The sequence below is a fragment of the Pseudorca crassidens genome, chromosome 10 (assembly GCF_039906515.1).
Source record: "Pseudorca crassidens isolate mPseCra1 chromosome 10, mPseCra1.hap1, whole genome shotgun sequence".
Taxonomy (NCBI): domain Eukaryota; kingdom Metazoa; phylum Chordata; class Mammalia; order Artiodactyla; family Delphinidae; genus Pseudorca; species Pseudorca crassidens.
The window spans coordinates 94,492,906-94,513,217 of NC_090305.1; the positions used below are offsets into that span (position 1 = coordinate 94,492,906).

Genomic DNA, 20,312 nt, shown 5'->3' on the forward strand with positions numbered 1-20,312 from the left:
CTGAACCTATGTAGTTGATTTTATAAGTGTAGCTTTTTGCTTTACCCCTACTAGATCTCATCCTAAAATAAAGAATTGGTCCAGCTTGAAATCACTGGGAATTTTGAGTCTCATCTCATGGGTAGGGCATCCCTTTTTTATGTGTGTTTTATGCAAAATCGATGAAAAATAGTACATCCAGCACTGGTTTTGTTTTTATTAAAAAAAAAAATATGACCAACCAGAGAGCTTAAATTCATCCCTAGAGATTCTCCCTCCAGGTTGATTGTGATCATTAATCAACTGTCTTTGTTGTGGCCTTTAACGACTATTAAAAATAGTTCTCTATCCAATCCCCCTTGGTGTCATTTGAGGTGAGTTGACTGTCAGCTCTTTCACTAACTCTTGTTTTTGAAGGATCCCATTTTTTAAAGTTTCCCTACAAAATTTAATGTAAAAAAGAAGACACAACCTGACTGCGAGGCATCATCAAAACCATTACAGTTAAGAAATTCACTAACAAAAGGAGATGTATACCTCCCTTGAATGAAGATGACTAAAACACACATTTTAAACACTTTCCTTGATAGGCACCAAGTGAATAGCTTGGCACTGTGAGGGAAAGGTAAAGAAATTATAAATTGAAACGGAAGGGTTGATGTAATAAAAGGCAAGCAACATCAAAATGGAATTCTTATCCCATAAACTACAGGCACTTGTTGTTACAGGTAACAAAAGCCTGAGATCAGAAAGCTTTTCTTCCAACAGTGAAAGTCAGAATATAATATGACTTGAGTAATATGTTACAACTTATACATCTAATTGTTTTTTTTTTTCCTGCTCCTCAGAATTGATCAATGTTAACATCTTGGAATATGTGCAGCCAGATTTCTTTTAAGAAAAATAATTGTTTTTATAAAAGTATACATGTTGTCCTTAAGCAATTTGAGCAAAGCAGAAAACACAAAAATGAAAATTAAACATTAAATTTTAGCTAAAATTAATAGGAAAAGAAAGTACAGTGAACATAAAGTGTTTCTTCAATATGAGAGATAATTTTCTTTTAAAAAAAACCTCTAAATTTAAGAGATTACAAAAAACATTAAGATGTTAGAGTCCACATTTTTATTACATGCTTTAAATGTATGTGAGGTTTTTTTTTTACCTTTTTTATTGAAGTATAGTTGATTTACAATGTTGTACCAGTCTCTGCTGTACAGCAAAGTGACTCAGTTATACACATATATACATTTTTTAATATTCTTTTCCATTATGGTTTATCCCAGGAGATTAGTTATAGTGTCCTGTGCTATACAGTAGGACCTTGTTGTTTATCCATTCTAAATGTAATAGTTTGCATCTACCACCCCCAAACTCCCACTCCATCCCTCTCCCTCCCCACTGCCCCTTTGCAACCACAAGTCTGTTCTCTATGTCCGTGATTCTGTTTCTGTTTTGTAGATAGGTTCATTTGTGCCATATTTTAGATTCCACATATCAGTGATATCATGTGGTATTTGTCTTTCTCTTTCTGACTTACTTCATGTAGTATGATATATACACCACACCTTCTTTATCCACTCATGTCGATGGAGTGGAAATTGTGGTGCTGTGAATATAGGGGTGCATGTATCCTTCTGAATTATAGTTTTGTCCGTGTATATGCCCAGGAGTAAGATTGTTGGATCATATGGTATTTCTAGTTTCCCGAGGAACCTGCATACTGCTCTCCATAGTGGCTGCATCAATATACATTCCCACCAACAGTGCAAGAGGGTTCCCTTTTCTCCACACCCTCTCCAGCATTTCTTATTTGTAGAATTTTTAATGATGGCCATTCTGACTGCTGTGAGGTGATACCTTATTGTAGTTTTGATTTGTATTTCTCTAATAATTAGTGACGCTGAGCATCTTGTCATGTGCCTCTGGCCATCTGTGTGTCTTCTTTGGAGAAATGTCTGTTAAGGTCTTATGCCCATTTTTCAATCAAATATTTTCTCCCATTCTGTAGGTTTTCTCATTTTTTGTGTTTTTTTTTTTTTTTGTTTTTTGCTTTGTTTTGTTTTTGTTTTGTTTTTTATGGTTTCCTTTGCTGTGGAAAAGCTTATAAGTTTGACTAGGTCCCATTTGTTTATTTTTGTTTCTATTGCCTTGGGAGACTGACCTAAGAAAATATTGGTACAATTTATGTCAGAGAATGTTTTGCCTATGCTCTCTTCTAGGAGTTTTATGGTGTCATGTCTTATGTTTAAGTCTTTAAGCCATTTTGAGTTTATTTTTGTGCATGGTGTGAGGGTGTGTTCTAACTTCATTGATGTACATGCAGTTGTTCAACTCTTCCAGCACTGCTTGTGGAAGAGACTGTCTTTATCCCATTTTATAGTCTTGCCTCCTTTGTCAAAGATTAATTGACCGTAGGTGTGTGGGTTTATTTCTGGGCTCTCTATTCTGTTCCATTGATCTATATGTCTGTTTTTATACCAATACCACACTGTTTTGATTACTGTAGCTTTGTAGTATTGTCTGAAGTCTGAGAGAGTTATGCCTCCTGCTTTATTTTTTTCCTCAGGATTGCTTTGGCAATTCTGGGTCTTTTATGGTTCCATATAAATTTTTGGATTACTTGTTCTAGTTCTGTGCAGAATGTCATGGGTAATTTGATAGGGATCACATTAAATCTGTAGATTGCTTTGGGTAGTATTGCCATTTTAACAAAATTAATTCTTCCAATCCAAAAGCATGGGATATCTTTCCATTTCTTTGAATCCTCTTTAATTTCCTTCATTAATGTTTTATAGTTCTCAGCATATAAGTCTTTCACCTCCTTGGTCAGGTTTATTCTTAGGCATTTTTTTGATATGATTTTAAAAGGTATTGTTTTTTACATTCCCTTTCTGATATTTCATTGTTAATGTAAGAAATTATGCATCTAGTTGTTGACCTAATCATTAACAGAGTGCTTAATAATTAAATCTCCCTTCCATGGTTGTTTTGACCTTTAGAACAAAGCATAGTTTACTTTCTGACCTCTTGATATTATAGAAAACACTATAAAGCATAAAAGAATTTTTTTTACTCTAGGAAGGTTAAGCGCTTGGTAAATATATATATATATATATTTATATTTATATTTATATTTATATTTTGAGCATCAATCCTCTGGAGTTCTAAATTTATCATTCTCTGTGGGATGAACCAACCACAAGCTAGAAAGTTCAGGAGTGTTGTTGGTCCTATTTATTGTTGCTATTTAATTACATCTAAACCCAGACATCAATTCACATCTTGAGTTCTAATTGCTTTTGAGAGTTCTGTGCACAGAACAATAGCTGGAGTGACTCTTCAGAATAGAAGTTGTAAATATAGGTTCTTCCTGATCTTAATGAATTAAAACCGAAGGAGGGGAGACAGTTTTGTTTTGAAGAAGCCATCTGTTTATTTGTGTACAGTGTTTGTATTCAAATTTCAAGAAATTCATGAAGTCTAAAGCATCAGAATTCATAACACAGAAAACAGGAGTACTGAACAAGCATACAATTTGAGAAAACCAAGTAGCTAATGAGGTTTTGAACCTCTTTAGTTTAATCTTCTCTAGTGCCAAGGAGAACTCTCTGGTGTGTACAGTGCTTGTCTTCCTTTGCATTGATTCTTGGTACTTCAGGGCTCAAAATGTGAATTGGTGACAAGTGCTAAGGTAATGAATTAGCAGCTGTCAGCTCAGCAACTGTGCCAGCATAATCCTTGATTTAGAGCACTTCTCTGGTCCTTGGTTAACAGGCAACTGAGTTCACCAGTAATACAATCTGTCCCAGATAGCTACACGTGCATAAACGGATGAACATTTATTTAGGAAACAAATGTCAATTAAAAATGTCAGCCAGAATTGTATATGACTCTAGGCTTTAGGGTAGGTGCCAGCTGCAAGACATTTTTAAGGACCTGAACCTGGACATTTGACTCTGCACTCATCAGTGTGATGTGTAAGCTTATAGCTAGAGCCAGCATTTTAGGCATAAAATCATCACTTCTTTTTACCTGTCTAAGGCAAGTAACTTGATTACTCTTGCAGTGAAGCCCTCTGAAACCATCTTCACCCCATGGCCTTCTTTGACTTTCTTCTGCATTTACATATCCTCAGCTGACTACACATAATCAAGAGTGCAAATTGCTATATTATGCCCTTAGCCTTGTTGCATGGATGATTTGTGAATGGATATCATGTTTTCAGCTAAATGAAGGGAGTCAGCTTAGCACAATAGATAATTCCTCAACCACCCTTAGGTATCAGTTTCCCTCATCTGTTAAATAGCCGATAATACTACGTATTTGTTGAGAATAAATGAAACAATCCTTGTCAAGCTTGTAACATGGTATCTAGAATGTGAGGGGCTCGATTAGTTTTTACAAGTAAGTTTTTTCTATCTCTCTTGGTAGTAGGGCACTGTTATCCTTATAACACCTAATGAGTGCTTGGTAGATAGATCAACAAATGAATGAAGGTACATTAAAATGAAAATCTAAATTGTGAAATCAGTGGACAGCTATTTAAAATAGAATAAGGTGACATCTTGCCAAATACAAACCACAGACATATATCATTTTGTCCAGGAATTATATGTTCCAATCTTCATTTTATAGGTGAAAATTTAAATTAAAAAATGATAAATGACATGTTAAGTCAAATGGAGCTATTCCTAGATTTTCTGCTTAGCATTATACTAAGGTGATTTGCTCTCAACTCCTTCGCTCATTTAAAAAAATCTCCGTCTGTATCTTTTCCTGTGGGTCAGTTAACCAATGGAGTATATTTTGATTATGTGACTTGGAAAAAGCCTCAGGTTTTGAAACAAACACTTTTGTCTCCCATTACCTCTTAGCTAGGAGTACCTGTTTTTCACTTCTCATTTCATGGACATCATTCGTTCAGCAGTGACTAAAAGCACACCAGTCCACGCATCATGAGCTTTACCTACTTTCAGAAAACAGCAAAAGTATGTCCCTCCACTAGATTATAATCTATTTATGGACACAGACTTTCCTTTTTTAACAACCAGAGATGTTTGCTTTCCACAGTTGGATAAAAGGGTAGAAAAACTGTTTTAAATACTCTCTTTAAAGAGGAAATTTTAGTGGGTGGGTTGTTGGAAAAAAAGACCAATCAAAAGTCTCCTATGAGACTCCATTACAAAATTCTCAGCTGAGATTTTAATCTAAGAGCTACATTCAGTAAATGTTTATGTGCCACACAGAGTGTGAAACACAACCCTGTGAATGTTGAAGGGGATTAACCATTGTTTTTATATTGTTTTTGTTTGCTTTTGATTTGTCTTCTTTATTATGGTTTGTTTGGTTGGTTTTTTTTGACTTGGTTTAGTACAGAGAAATTTCTGGAATATGGCTGAATTCATAATTTTATTCCTTAGGCACTTATATGACCTTTTTATTTAACTCAAATTGCTTTTCACCATTTTATTCTCTGACACCATTTATGAAAGCCAATTTCAGTGAGAAATAAGAGACTACCTATGTGTGAATGTAGTTTTAGAGTTTATAGAGTTTATAAACTATCTTGGCTAAGCAAGTCCTTTCTGTTCCCAATTAAAACTGTAATGTAAAGGGTGAATTTTAAAATGAATTAGTAGTCCTTATTTTAAAGAAATAATATGTGGGGCTTCCCTGGTGGCGCAGTGCTTGAGAGTCTGCCTGCCGATGCAGGGGACCACGGGTTCGTGCCCCGGTCCGGGAAGATCCCACATGCCGCGGAGCGGCTGCGTCCGTGAGTCACGGCCGCTGAGCCTGCGCGTCCGGAGCCTGTTGCTCCGCAGCGGGAGAGGCCACAACAGTAAGAGGCCCGCGTGCCGCAAAAAAAAAAAAAAAAAAAAAAAAGTAATACATGAGTAAAGTCAGAGAAAGACAAATATTATTATATCATTGATACGTGGAATCTAAAAAAAATGATACAAATGAACTTATTTACAAAGCAGAAAGACTCACAGACATAGAAAACAATCTTATGATTACCGAAGGGGAAGGCGGGAGCTACGTTAGGAGTTTGGGAGGAACTGATACACACTACTGTGTATATTAAATAAACAAGGACCTACTGTATAGCACAGGGAACTATATTCCACATCTTGTAATAACCTATAGTGGAAAAGAATCTGAAAAAGAATGTGTATATATGTATAGCTGAATCACTTCGCTGTACAGCAGAAACTCACACAACATTGTAAATCAACTATTGTTCAATAAAAAAGTTATATATACATATAATTTTGTCAGTGATGTTCATTACAGCATTATTTATAATTATAATAAAATTTGCTAAAATGTTTACTAGTTTCAAAGTGATTGAAACTATTAACAGCATATTATGCAGATTATAAAAATATGTGGATAAAGGTATAAGCCTATATTAAGTAGAGAAAAAAGGAAAATCACATGTGTAGCATGTTTACAATAATGCAAAACAAGACAACTGAAAAATTATGAATCCAAAAGACAGGAGGAAATTATACTAAAATGAAAATAGGGGTTTTATCTGGACAGTCAGAAACTAAGTAGGATTTTGTTTTGTTTTGTTTTGGTCCCTCCTTTCAAATGCCCTGAATTTTCTAAATTCCCTATACTAAACATGTATCACTTTTATAATAGAAAAAAACCCCAACAAACTTCAAATTAACATGGATTTTCCTGTTTGCACTCAGCTGTAGTATTGCTTTCTAGTGAAACTGGGGAGATCTAAAAACCTTTTTGAAGAGATAATTTCAGAGCAGTCTGCCAGCAGTAGGCCCTTCCATAAGTGTCTTAAGAGAGCTAACCCCAGTGCTCCCCAGCTGAGTTCTGCTGCTCTGTGAAGGTTCACATAATAAGTGTTTTCATCTTTTCATATTAAAAATGACCTCCTGGCCCGACTCTGAGCTTCCCAGATGACTGAGGTTTGCCGGGCACAGACTAAGACAAAATAAAGCAAAACTCCTTAGTATTTCATCCTGCACTTGGATTCTACGTTTTATTTCCACACCAGCTCACAGGCTTTGTTGTTTTGCTTTGTTTTCACTCTCCAGATCCAACAAGGGTAATGGTACCCCCTTCCAGTATGGATGTCACTGTTGGAGAAAGTATCGTTCTGCCATGCCAGGTAACCCACGATCACTCGCTAAACATCGTGTTTACTTGGTCATTTAATGGACACCTGATAGACTTTGACAAAGACGGGGACCACTTTGAAAGAGTCGGAGGGGTAAGTATTAATATCAGACTATCCCCAGGAAATGTAATCAGCAACTAAAGGTCTCAAAACTGACTCAGATGAGTCGTTTAGACTAACTTTTGTTCAAACACCTTATTTCCAAAAACTCTTGGTTAATATCTGCTCCTTTTTGAGTGATGATTGCAGCCCTGCTTATTGAGCCACCTATAGGCCATGCCTTTTCTTAATCCTCATAATCCTTAACCCTATAGGTTAGTTATTCATTACTGTGTATGAATGAGAAAACTGAGGCTAATGGGAGCTATGTGGCTTACCTGGCCCTCACTGCTATTAAGTTGCAGAAATCAGCTTCAAACTTCAAATCCCAAGTTCTCTGCCCCATACTGTACCATATGCCATTGAACCTGATGAAGAAAATAGCTTAAGGACAGTTTAGTGAGATGCTTTTAGGCTGCTGTTTAAACACCCTTTGGCTCTTGTAGAAGACTTATCATTGTGAGGTTGGGGCTCTCTTTCTTGAATCTGAAAGTCTGATCAGATTATTTAATATCTCCAGATAATTTGAATTCTAATCGTTGAATTTTCAAAATGCCTTACTTTCCATAAAATACACATAGCATCATTGAACTCTTACACCAAGAAGAGGTTAACTCTGGAAACAGTTTGAATCTATCACAATCATTCTCAAAAATAATTTTTCTGCCCTTGGGACTTCCCTGAAGGTCCAGTGGTTAAGACTTTACCATCTAATGCAGGGGGTGCGGGTTCAATCCCTGATCGGGAAGCTAAGATCCCACATGCTTCACGGCCAAAAAAACCAAAACATAAAAAAAAACAGAAGCAATATTGTAACAAATTCAATAAAGACTTTAAAAATGGTCCACATCAAAAAAATCTTTAAAAAAAAATTGTTCTGCCCTAACATAGCCCTACTCTCCTATTAGCAATGAAGATTCGGGGGATGGGGGGATAAATTGGGAGATTGGGATTGACATATACACACTACTATACATAAAGTAGATAACTGATAAGGACCTATTGAATAGCACAGGGAACTCTACTCAATACTCTGTAATGACCTGTATGGGAAGAGAATCTGAAAAAGAGTGGATATATGTATGTATCACTGATTCACTTTGCTGTACACCTGAAACTAACACAACATTGTAAATCAACTGTAGTCCAATAAAAATTAAAAAAAAAAAACAGGTTCATTCTGGCTGCTATTATCATGGAGGAGTCCAATCAACGACAGCAGAATATAAGCATGAGTCTGTGTTGAAAAGCCCTCCCATCCCTCATGCTACCACAGGAATCGGATTTACTCCCCTCATCTTACCCCCATCCATTATGTTGGGAATAAATGGGCTAAGGCTTACAGATTATCTGTATGATATGTGGAGGGCCTGTGTTCCTCTCAAAGATAATGCTATTCCTCTATTTACATTCTCGCTGCCTTTGTCAAACAGTACCTCTCCACTGAATTACAGAACACCAAAAATGATTTGAGTAACTATTTTCTCAACTCTCCCAAGGATTGTATACAACCGGTACCATTTTAGATGCATGAGACAGAAGTTAATTCATTACATCAGTGGATGACTCGAGTCATTAGTAATTCTCTCTTGGAGTCCTGGTTGAGGAAGGCTGGATGAAATTGCCATTATTAACCATTCTGAACCACTTTGATACGGTTCAGCCTAATAACTTTGCCCAAGTGAGAGTGATATGAACTACTTCACAAAGGCATTGAGGATGTTAAATACCTTCAGGTCTAGAAAACTACATAGCCCAATGCCTACCACAAAAGAAGTATGTGAGAAACATTAACGGTTGTATTCATTGAAGGAGGGTAACATTAATTCTAATAACGTGAGCATATATACTGAGAAAACCTTCATAGATTAAGCAGAATATTTGTTTTCAGACTAAAATAAATGTCTTGGGCATAAGAGATAATAAAAAATAAAAATATTATCTCTCAGAATGGCACGGGCACCAACCAATCAGAACAGATGCTTGGGCAATCAAAATAGATGTCCTGCCAATCAGACAGATATGCACTTCATGCTGGACGGGCTGCACATCAGCCAGGGCTGAGGCACAGATGGAGATACCCGTGATGGAGTCAAGCACTAGTGACCGCCTTTTGTCGAGACCTCTGTCCATGGAATCACTCTCATTGGCCTTTTGTATGGGAAGTGTTTGTCTCTTTTGTGATACCAGTACTAGCACCAATCAACCATTGCTAAGAAGTAACTGCAAAATGTGGGACAGCGCTACAAATTGTGAGAGCTAAGTGTATTAGCCACCAGGATCATAAGTCTCTATAGGGTTAGCGCCAGATAACAGAAGAGGTAAGGAAGCAATTCTGAAGTCAAGCCCATTTCTCAGTTTCTGCTTCCTGTGTCAGTGTGGTACAGACGATGCTTGGGAGAGCCGACCTATTGCAGTGTTCGGAAGAGTTATTATTTCATTGTCCTCTGAGCGGCTCTGAGTGTTCGGTCAGGAACAGAGCAGACAACAGTGCTGCTTTGTTCTCTTTGGTAGGAACATAAATGTAGATCTCAGTAAACAGTTTGGTCTGTATGACTTTGAAGGGAAAGAGAAAGTTACTGGGGTCTGCTTCTGTGAGACTCATACCTCAATCCCGTGTTTATTTTTTTTGTTGTTTCACTTTTACGTTAAAAACACAAATGTGGTCAAAATCTGCAAATGAGGAGAGCACACTCCAAACCACACAGTCATCAAATTCTGTTAATGGATTGCTGTGCTCTGAAATCTGCTGGCTACAACTGGTTTCTTTGACCTTCAAGCCCTTGTTGAATAAAACAAATTATTGAGATAGTGTAGCCATTTCCTTTAAACCACTATGACTTCCCACTTTCCCTGCACATACCCCCTTGTGAGGCATATTTTTTGTTTAAGCCTCTGTTCAAAGTCCTAGCGCATGAAATGTCTTAGGTAAAGTAGTGATAATAATCATGATGATGATGATAACTTATATTTGCAAAGTGCCTAATCATTTATCAAGCATTTTCCTATATATCAGCTCTTTAATCCTCACAGAATCTCTGTGAAATATGGTAGCAATTACCCTATTTTACTAGCAATTATAAGACTTGATTAGTAAATAGTAGAATCTGGATGAGAACCCAAGTGTTATAAATGAAATATAGATTTCAGGTTTAAAAAAGAAATTCACAGATCTCCTTGAATTAGATTTAATGTCTTCGACATAATTGTTTCACAAGGAAAACTGATCGTAGCCATCCGTAATACTAGTTTAAATTTACCCTGTGTGTCACAGTTTTCCGGATTTTACATACACATACAATCTCATTTGATTCTCACAAGCTAGCACGGTAGGCAATGCATCCTTCTTTCACAGGTCAATAAACGAAGGCCCAGAGACATTAAGAGACTCACAGGAAGTCACACAGCAGGGATCAGCCCCAGACAACTAAGTCCCAAAACTTAAGCTCTCTCTTGACGATATGCTTTTGCCTTTCTCCTAATCCTGTTTACAACTCTTGGCGGTTCTGTGTCTTTCATTGCCGTGGGTAAATATGTAATATGCTGTACTGAAACCAAGGAGGAAAACTAAGTACACATTTAGAATGAGAATAAGATCTTTCCAGCTGATAGGACAGCAGTCTGGTAATGAGTAGGGACTGGAGCCTGAAACTCTGTGGGCTCACATTCCGCTTCTGCCACTGATCAGCTAAGTGACTCTAGGAAAGACGAATAACCTCTTTGTGCTTGAGCTTCTTCATCTGTAAAGTAGGGATAATAAAAGTACCTACCTCACAGGACATGTCAGTATTTGGTGTAATATATGCCTGCCAGATATTAAGGACCATTAAGTATTATCCAATATTATTGTCATTTAGAAGCATAACAAGAGGGCCAAAATAACCTATGTTATCTTGTCATCCATCAAGGTTTAGAAATAAGAATAGCTTCCTGACTCTGAACCCTTGGGTGTTCGCTTGCTCAAGCAGTTGTTCTCCAAGTGTTTGATGAACAGAGCTCTGAAACCGAACTCCAAGGTGTAGCAGTGTTCTTCAGTTAAAATGCCAGCTTTGTGATGGCCTGTGGAGGCATCTCCTCACATTTATTAAAAGTCCCGTGCTGGTGAATGATGTAGAAATATTTCTAGGGCACATAGACATCCGTACCGGGATGTAATTAGTCCTATTCATCTGCTGATCAAACATACATTTGGCATTGGAAAACAAATTAGCACTGTTCCACAGTAGGTGATGCAAGATGTCCTTGGAGAGTCTGGTCCTCATAATTCATTAATTCAAACCTGGGAGCAGTCAGAATGATGCCTATAAGACAGGGTTGTGCAGTAAAATACAGATGCTTCCAAATGTGGGCTTGCCTCCCCTTTCCAAATCAAGGGTTCCCAAGTACTGCAGTGCCAGCGAAGGCTGTAGGCTGAGGGCATATCTGAAGAAACCCACAGGACTAGGTCAGCAGCTGCTTTATTACGTAAGTTTCAGTGCTTCCAGCGTGGATGGCAAACTGCTCCAGAGACACAGAGAAGCCAGGCACCTGAGGTCTTGTCCTAGGTGTGTTCTGAAGATGTTGCTGTTGTTATCTCTCAGGCAGGCTCACATATTTTTAATAGGCCATGGCTTGCATCACTAATGTTTTCATCAGCCAGTGTAAAATAAATCCATTAGTCACAGTGTCCTTCATGTGATAATGATAGTTAGAGCTCATTAAAAAGTAATTGTGGCCACTTTCCCCTACTTTATCAGCAGGATTCAGCTGGTGATTTGATGATCCGGAACATCCAGCTGAAGCATGCTGGGAAATACGTCTGCATGGTCCAGACAAGTGTAGACAGGCTGTCTGCCGCTGCTGACCTGATTGTGAGAGGTATGGGAATTTTGGGGTTTGTTCTTAAAATATATTTGTGATATCTGCTCCTGCACAGAGTTCTAAAAACCTCAGTGGTTTAGAATTACAGGGGAAAAGACGATAGAAGGTAAACATTGTAAACAGTGGTTAAGAGTCTACAGAAGTTTTGTGTGCAGCTATTTCTCGTAGGGGATCAGAAAGTGCAGAGCAAATTCAGTTACTCTGTACTGAAAATAACTCCTATAAATGCTCCCAGTACTCTGATTTATAGTGTTGGAGTTCAACACCAGAATAACTAGAACAGAATAACTTTAGATTAGGAAAAGCAAATAGCTTAAAGAAGGATGAAACTGTGCCTTTTGCTGTTTCATCTGGGCTCAACCAAATTACAGTAAGTCCCCTACATACAAACCTTCAAGTTGCAAACTTTCAAAGATGCAAACTTGGGTTCCATCAACGTCAGGCGTGAGTGAAATTGCAGCTTGCCCTCCGTCTTCTGTTGTTGACAATCTTTCAACTCTACCATCTCCCACTTCCTCTCCTTCCTGCAGTCAGTAACTCTTCTTGCGTGTTGACTTGATGCCAGCCCCTGTATGCCAGCTGTTATACTGTACTGCTGTACTTTTCAAGGTACTGTACTGTAAGATTAAAAATGTTTTCTTTATTTTTTATGTTTGTTTTTTATGTATTATTTGTGTGAAAAGTATTGTAAACCTATTACAGTACAGTACTATATAGCTGACTGTATTAGTTGGGTACCTAGGCTAACTTTGTTGGACTTAGGAACAAATTGGACTTATGAACTCGCTCTCAGAATGGAACTCATTCGCATGTAGGGGACTTACTGTAGTGAGTTAGGTCACTGATGTAACAGTGGCTTAAGTAAAATCATCACCAGTTTTTCCCATTTTTTTCCCCCTAAAGTTAATAGTTCTGTCCAGTTTCTAAAATATGGCTTTAGAAGGAAAGAGTTCCTGCCTGGGATATAGTCAATACGCAGGAAGTTGATGTCAAAACTGACATTGGTGAGATTTTCTTGCATGTGACAGACATGGTCTAACTTCATCCAAATGGCTGTGAATGACTTGACTGAGCCTCAACAAACCAATGTTTAAAGGAAGAGTAAGTGGACTTTTAAGAACTATTTTTTTAATTAAAGTTCAAGTCTTTGTGAACCAGTGTACATGCCAGAATCAAAGTGATGCATGCTCAGGGGTTTGCTAAAGTTAAATGTAAAGCCAAATCAGAACATCCAAATAATCTCTTAGCCAGCGTCTCCTTCATTCGAACCCTAACTATTGGTGTTTAGGAATCTTTGGCCAGCAGAATTTTGAGTGCAAGCAAATACAGGAGGTGTCACATTTGGAGGCAGGATGAATCTGAGTACACAGAGAATAAGATATTATTGGAAGCCACAAAAAGTGTTGCTATGTCCTGTGGGCATAACATGAGGGGGGAGGTGTGTGGAAGTTAGCAACTCAAACGGATTGTCAAGAGAGGATAAGAAAAATAGCTTTTCCATCAGATCTGCTTTGGTTCCCCTCTAAATCGCCTTAAAAACCTTTCTATAATGGAAGGAGTAAGGGCCAGAGAAGAGAAAGAACTTCCAACCTGGGTAGAGCTACCCGCAGTATAACCTACGGGACCGGGTTTATTTCCATTTTAAAATACACCAGAGCTGGTCTGCTCTCTCACTGGGGACCAAAAGAATTCTGTTGTTGAAAATGTATCCTCTATTTCATTAGGATAATGTTCAGATCAGCAGTTTAAACGCCAATAAATTAGACTAATAAATATTTAAATTAGTAATAGTTGAATTTCTTAAATGATATTGTATACTTCATTTCACAGAAAATAACATGAAATACCAAGAGGAATTTGCAAATGCGGTCTAAGAGAACATCTAGCCTGATCAGTTAATAAAGCCAATAAATTAATATGCCATTTTAAACCATCATCTTTTGTTTTGCCTCCTCCTAGCTCTGCCCTTCCAGCTTTTCTGCGTGTTGCAGAGGCAAGGCTGGTATGCGTTGCACTGACATGTAAGAGATTTTTGTGTCTGAAACTAGTAAAGCTTTGAGTCTTGTCTCTGGCTTCCTTGATTCTCTGATACCTACTTTATTTAATCTAGAGCACTCGAACAGCAGCTAGAAAGGCCACCCTTCCCTGAGAAAGAAACAGGGATGCAGGTGTAACACCTGCATTCCCTCCGCTGTTGCCTGTGACACAAACTGTTTGAGCCCCAGACCATGTGACCACTTTGCTCAGAGGATAAACCTTTGCTCATTTTGTCATTTTGAAAGAGAGACCCAACTTCCCCAAAACAAAGGTGGTAAACATTCTGCAGGGTGTAGCATATCTACACTTGGGTGGGGCTGGTAGCAGGGACATAACAAACAGCAAACCGCGCTGTGAAAGCACCATCTTACCCCCCGTGGCCAACTTCATGCCACCCCTTCGTGTCCTTCTTCCTAGTTGCCAACAGTGGGCTCAGATCTTCCTCTATCAATTTAATTCACTGAGGAATGTGCAGAGGAACACTTTTCTCCTTGTGGTACTTTGATTCTAAAGGCCATGGAAGGAGCATCTATTTTAAGAAAGGATGGGAATGCTAGGATGAGAAAGCTGGTGAGAAAAAAAAAAAAAAGATTATATTGTCTTCTGGACTTTTCTCTGATTAATAAGAGTCCTGAAGACCAGAGGTTACCTCAGTTCTATCTAGGTGGCATTAGACTGACATGCTGAAATGTCACTATGGAAAATTAATCAGTGCCAGCATACCGACTTGCAGACCTTTCATTCAGGAGTAGGAGGGAGAAGATAAATTTAGTCTCATCTGTGGGTCTATAAGAAATGATTTTTAAAAAAGGAAAGAGAAATTTAGGGCATCACTTAAAGGGTGCGGAAGTGAGTCCCAGAACAAAGTGTTACTTCCAGAAATTGCCATTAACTTCTCAGCACTCTGTGAAAGGTCTCTTTCTTCCCTGCCCCTGCGCCGTGGCCCCGTAGTATTTTGGAAGAACATGTGATTGCTGTCCCGGGCCTCAGCACATCCCTCCCAGGAAGATCTCCTTCCTCCTGTCTAATGGACACAAGCTGTGTCGTTATGTGTCCCTCACACTCACCTTCTCTGCCCGGGTGGTCACTTGTTAGAAATGCCTTTAACCGCCTGCTAAGAGCGTTTCATGTTGGAATCAAGGACAGCTTTGAGTCTTTGCTCTGGCTCTGCTGTTATTTTGTGTTTGCTTACCAACCACTTTCCAGCCCTCCGTTTCTTTATGATTTACAAGCCTTCATTTAAAACTGATTTCCGCTCGTTTCAATGGTCTAAGTACAATGGCAGAAACAATGCACATCCAGAGCAGAAGGAGGAAAATACAGGTGTGAAACTTACAGAAACTGCCAATGTGGTCCTTCGACTCTCAACCCGATTTTGAAATCGCTTTGAAGAAGGCACAGTCTTGGGACTCGTGCACACAGGCCACTTTCACAGCAGTTCCCTGGCACGCAAGTGTGTGTTGGCATTTTACGTGGACATTCCAATGCAGCTGGAATGTACAGAGCAGCACTGAGACCCCCAGAGTTCTAAAGTCACCTTCGCTCACATCATCAGGGGTAGAAATGACCATTTCCAGAAGGCTCCAATCTTCACTTACCCAGATAACAGTGTCCAACCCGTAGTAGGAACTTGTAATATATGATGGATGGATTAATGAATTTGGGCCCTGGTGGTACCACAATATTCTCTCTTGACATCTAGAACAAATATCCTATTGTAATTCTTTGTATACCTACTGGTTTTTCCTATTATATTGTGAAGCCGTGGAAGGAAGGGGCCAGGCCACGTCTCACTCATCTCTGTAGTTTCAGAGCCTAGAAGAAAGCCAGGCTCCTAATAGCTATTCAAAAAGTAATTGACAAGCGATGAATCTGTGGGTGGATGAATCAACAGTTTAATAGGTCAGCGCCCCATTCAACAAAGTGGTCACATCCTTGGACATTTGAACACTCTGCTCAACTTCTGAGGGTCTTGCTCTTTCTCAGGTCCTCCAGGCCCCCCAGAGGCTGTGGCCATAGATGAAATTACAGACACCACTGCTCAGCTCTCCTGGAGACCCGGGCCTGACAACCACAGCCCCATCACCATGTATGTCATTCAAGCCAGGACTCCGTTCTCCGTGGGCTGGCAAGCAGTTAATACAGGTACCATGTTGGATGGCTGGTGCTGGTGTCTCACAGGGGCTTCTGAAACTCAGCAGAATGGACACAGCTCTGTGGCAGAAGCCGAGAGGCGTCTAGGTTCTCATTCAGACACAGCTACAGATGAGACATTATGGCAGTGTTTCCTATACCTCAACCAGTATACTATTTGATATTTTTCTTTCTACTGATTCATATTTGTTTGTTTGTTAATTTGTTCTAAGCAATGAGTCTGCAATGATAGTAGGTCTGTTGTGTTATATTTTTGACACACATTTTAAAATACATTAGCTATAAAAATAAAAAGCATCATCTATCTGTGCATTGCCTAAAATCGTATGTGTACCACTAGTGGGGCACTTTGAAAAGCAGTGGATTATGTTACTGTTTAATCACAGTCTTTGTAAAGTTTGTACACAGCTTTCAAGAAACCCGTATCTAAGGGCTGCGTGGAGCCTCTTGACTTCCTGCCCATTTTTTTAGATGGATATATTTGGGCATGAAGAGGCATGAGATTTTGTAAAATTAAAGAATACATGTGTTGGCCGTACCATCCCTGCTGCTGTCTACACCTCCAAATTGACTCGTTTTGTTATTTTATTTAGGTTTCGTTTGAGGAAAATATGGACAAACAAGTAGTTATTGCAAGCAAGTTACACATTCTTCTGGTCTTTCCATGTTAGCTTATCTAACCTCTGAAATGGGTTTCTGTGTTTCCAGCTGAATCATTGACTTTCTTCTGAGTCACAGGAGTGTTTTAGGAAGGAAGGAAAGGAAAAATCTGGAAGTTACGGAGATAAGAATTCTAGTCCTGACTTTGCTGATCAGCAGCTTTCTATACATCTTCATATTCCTCTTCTGTTAAATGGGAAGAATAAGAATTGTTATGACCCCATACAGAAATGATTGTGATACTTAAAAAAAAATAAATTGCTGAATAAATACAATGAAGGACAGGAGTGGGATGAAGATGCTGATTCTCATGACGATAATAATGATGGTTTACAAAAGAAAACAGCTGGAATTGGTTAAGCCCTTCCTATGTGCCCTATGTTCTGCTAAGTGCTTTTCTTGAGTGTTCTCAACTGCACTGTGAATAGATATTGTTATTAGCCTTATTTTATGGTGAGGAAACCAAGGCATGGAAAGGTGAAGCAACTTGCCCAAGGTCGTTTGGCTACTGAGTGTGGAGTTAGGGCTAGAATCCAGGTTGTCTGACTCCAGAACCCACTTTCTTCAACTTTGGAGGGAAGGACTCTAAAAGTGTGGCCCCAAGGAGGCTAGAAGCCACTGAAGCCTAGTCACAGGGGCCTCAGCTTTGTCACAGGGGACGTCCCTCTGAGTCTCCTGGGCCCATTGGGAAATCTTCATAGCAATTAATTCAAAACCCAAAAGGTTGTGCAGTGAGCATAGAAGCCAAGTCCAGAGCTCCATGGCTTGTGGCATCAAGCAGGGGGCCCTGTCCTCTGTGAAGGGAGGCCTTCCCCAAATCCTGCTGGATGAACACTATCAAATTCTGCCTCTCTGACTCTTTTTCTGTTCTTCATGGGCCGTTCCGTTTATGTTTACAGAGTCTTTCTTTTGGTATGCTAACACAGTTCATTAACAGTAGTTGTGTGGACTTATAACATTATTACTCCATTGTTATAATAAGTTACAGAGCTTGAGCCATGCAGTCAGACAAAGGTGCAAATCCAGTATGACCTTGGGCGAGTCACTTGACCTTTATGTGGTACGTTTTCCTCATCTATAAAAATGAAGAGAATAATTTCACCTTACTCAGAGGATAGTTGGAGGGATTAAACAATATGCCCAGCCCGATACAGTAAATGCTGAAAAACAGGTGAGGTGAGAATAATAGTGATGATGGTCAAGTAGCTTTGGGCTTTGAAGACTGTCTTTTGTGATGTCATCTGCTGGTTTGTGATTTGAGTTTATTAGTCTGGCACAGAGAGGTCTGGGATGACCTCCCTGCAAGGGCTGTTTTGTGCAGCTACCCTCAGATCTGCAGCAATGCCCCGAACACAGTAATGGTGATGATGATGGATAGAAGTTCCCATCTTCCTAACATGGAATCCTATGAAACATGGTCAACTTTTGATGTCTTTCAGTCCCAGAACTCATTGATGGGAAGACATTCACAGCAACTGTGGTGGGTTTGAACCCTTGGGTCGAATATGAATTCCGCACAGTTGCAGCCAACGTGATTGGGATTGGGGAGCCCAGTCAGCCCTCTGAGAAGCGGAGGACAGAAGAGGCCCGTGAGTAGCACCAAGGATACAGGAGCTCTGGTTCCTTAGGGAAAGGCTTTGAATCTCCCTGCTCTTCAGCCCTAACGAGGCTCTGTGCTAGCCCACCCTTCCCTGAGTGACTGTGATCATCAGAAATGAGACCAATAGATGCTCAGCTTTACCATCAGGGAGTTTCATTATTTTGTTGGTGTTTTTGTTTTTATTTTTATATATTAACTTTTATTGAAGTATAGTTGATGCACAATGTTATATAAGTTATAGGTGTATAATATGGTGATTCACAACTTTTGAAGGTTATACTCCATTCATAGTTATTATAAAATATTGGCTATATTCCCCTGTGTGATATGTCCTTGCAGCTTATTTTGTACATAATAGTTTGTACCTCTTACTCCCCTACCCCTACACTGCGCCTCCTCCCTTCCCTCTCCCCACTGGTAACCACTAGCTTGTTCTCTCTCTCTGTGAGTCCCAGCAGTGAGTTTCAATCCAGAGTTATGTTCTCACTCTTCCTTGGGTTCCCTGGTACAGGGCGAGACACTCTGCTTCGTTCTCTCAAACACCACGTCTTTCTTCACTGGTTCCTTTGTCACCAAGACTCTCCTACCAGGATTATTATTTTTTCAAATGCACACCCACACTTCGAATGAAATCAACTCACAGAAATGTCAAGTGGCAAAGAATAAGTTCTTCAGAAATGTTCAGTAAACCTTCTTAGGGTATAAACCCTTCCCAAAAGCTAAGATTAGGACCATCCTAGTAATTCACGCAAGCCCGGTCGGCAGTTTTATAGGAGCTTCTGTGTACGCAGCTTGGGTGAGCACGGTGAGAGAACAACATAAATTCACCTGCATCCCTTGTATTTGTCTCACATAGAGTGGGAGGCCTAGTGTGGGTGTGTGTGAAGGTCCCAGCTGCGATGAGGCCAAATGTTTATTGAAGGAAGAGGAAGGCCCCAGAGCAAATGGAAACTCTGACCCTACTCTTGGACACAAATCCATCTGGCTGTATTTCGTTGGCTTTATCCAAGGGGACATTCCCAGTCACCAAATCTATACCCCAGCCGGACATTTTTAGATTCTGTCTGGAGTCTTTCATTTACAGGATGATACTATAGCTAACCCCATGCTTCCTTTCTCCCTCCAAAATCGTAATTTAATGAATTCCCCTCAGCAATCCTGAGGGGGAAGCTAGCATAATTTGCCCTCTTTTACAGAGGAAACTGGGAGTCAAAGAGGTTAAGCACGGTGAGCCAGGGGTCAACCTCTGTCCACCACTTCCTTCAACACCCAGCTCAAAACTCACCTTCCTCTGAGAAGCCGTTAGCCCGGCCTGCGCTTCAGACGGCCTCCGCACTCCTCCATTCTGTCTGTGCCGCATGTTGTTGGTTGTCGACATCGCTCTGGAATCGTCCTGCATGTGCTCCCACCCTCCAGCTAGATTGTGAGCTCTGCACGGGCAGAGTGTGTATCATCACTTCTTTGTGTACCACCACGTGGCTCATAAACGCCTGCCCAAGCCTTAGAACCAGAACCTCAGTCCTTTCCTCATCCCCCTGAACTTTGGCCTCTAGGGGTGGAGCTGAATCATTGTTCAGTCACGTCAGATAACAGGTGTGCCTCTTGTTGAATGGGAAAGAGGTAACTAATAGCAGTTTCCTGGGTATGTTTCACTTCCGCGAGCTGATGCTTCGGGACCCTCGACCATACAATTTCTGATCTCAGAGCTGTGTGCATCCGAGGATCTGTTTAAACTGAGTCACCTCAGCCCGGCAACCTTGCTGGCCCTCTTGG

General features: G+C 39.7%; 1 protein-coding gene across 13 annotated transcripts in view; it reads left to right on the top strand.

The window, feature by feature from the left end:
- The window catches only part of CNTN4 (contactin 4), a 977,605-nt gene that overhangs the window by 937,782 nt on the left and 19,511 nt on the right, over window positions 1-20,312 (top strand). For 12 of the 13 annotated variants that reach the window (XM_067755248.1, XM_067755236.1, XM_067755237.1 and 9 more), the window contains 4 exons: window positions 7,047-7,222; window positions 11,965-12,085; window positions 16,112-16,270; window positions 18,379-18,528. In XM_067755248.1, the coding sequence (XP_067611349.1) occupies window positions 7,047-7,222; window positions 11,965-12,085; window positions 16,112-16,270; window positions 18,379-18,528 (606 nt within the window). The remainder of the gene's footprint in view (window positions 1-7,046; window positions 7,223-11,964; window positions 12,086-16,111; window positions 16,271-18,378; window positions 18,529-20,312) is intronic. The other variant, XM_067755246.1, reaches the window with a different exon arrangement.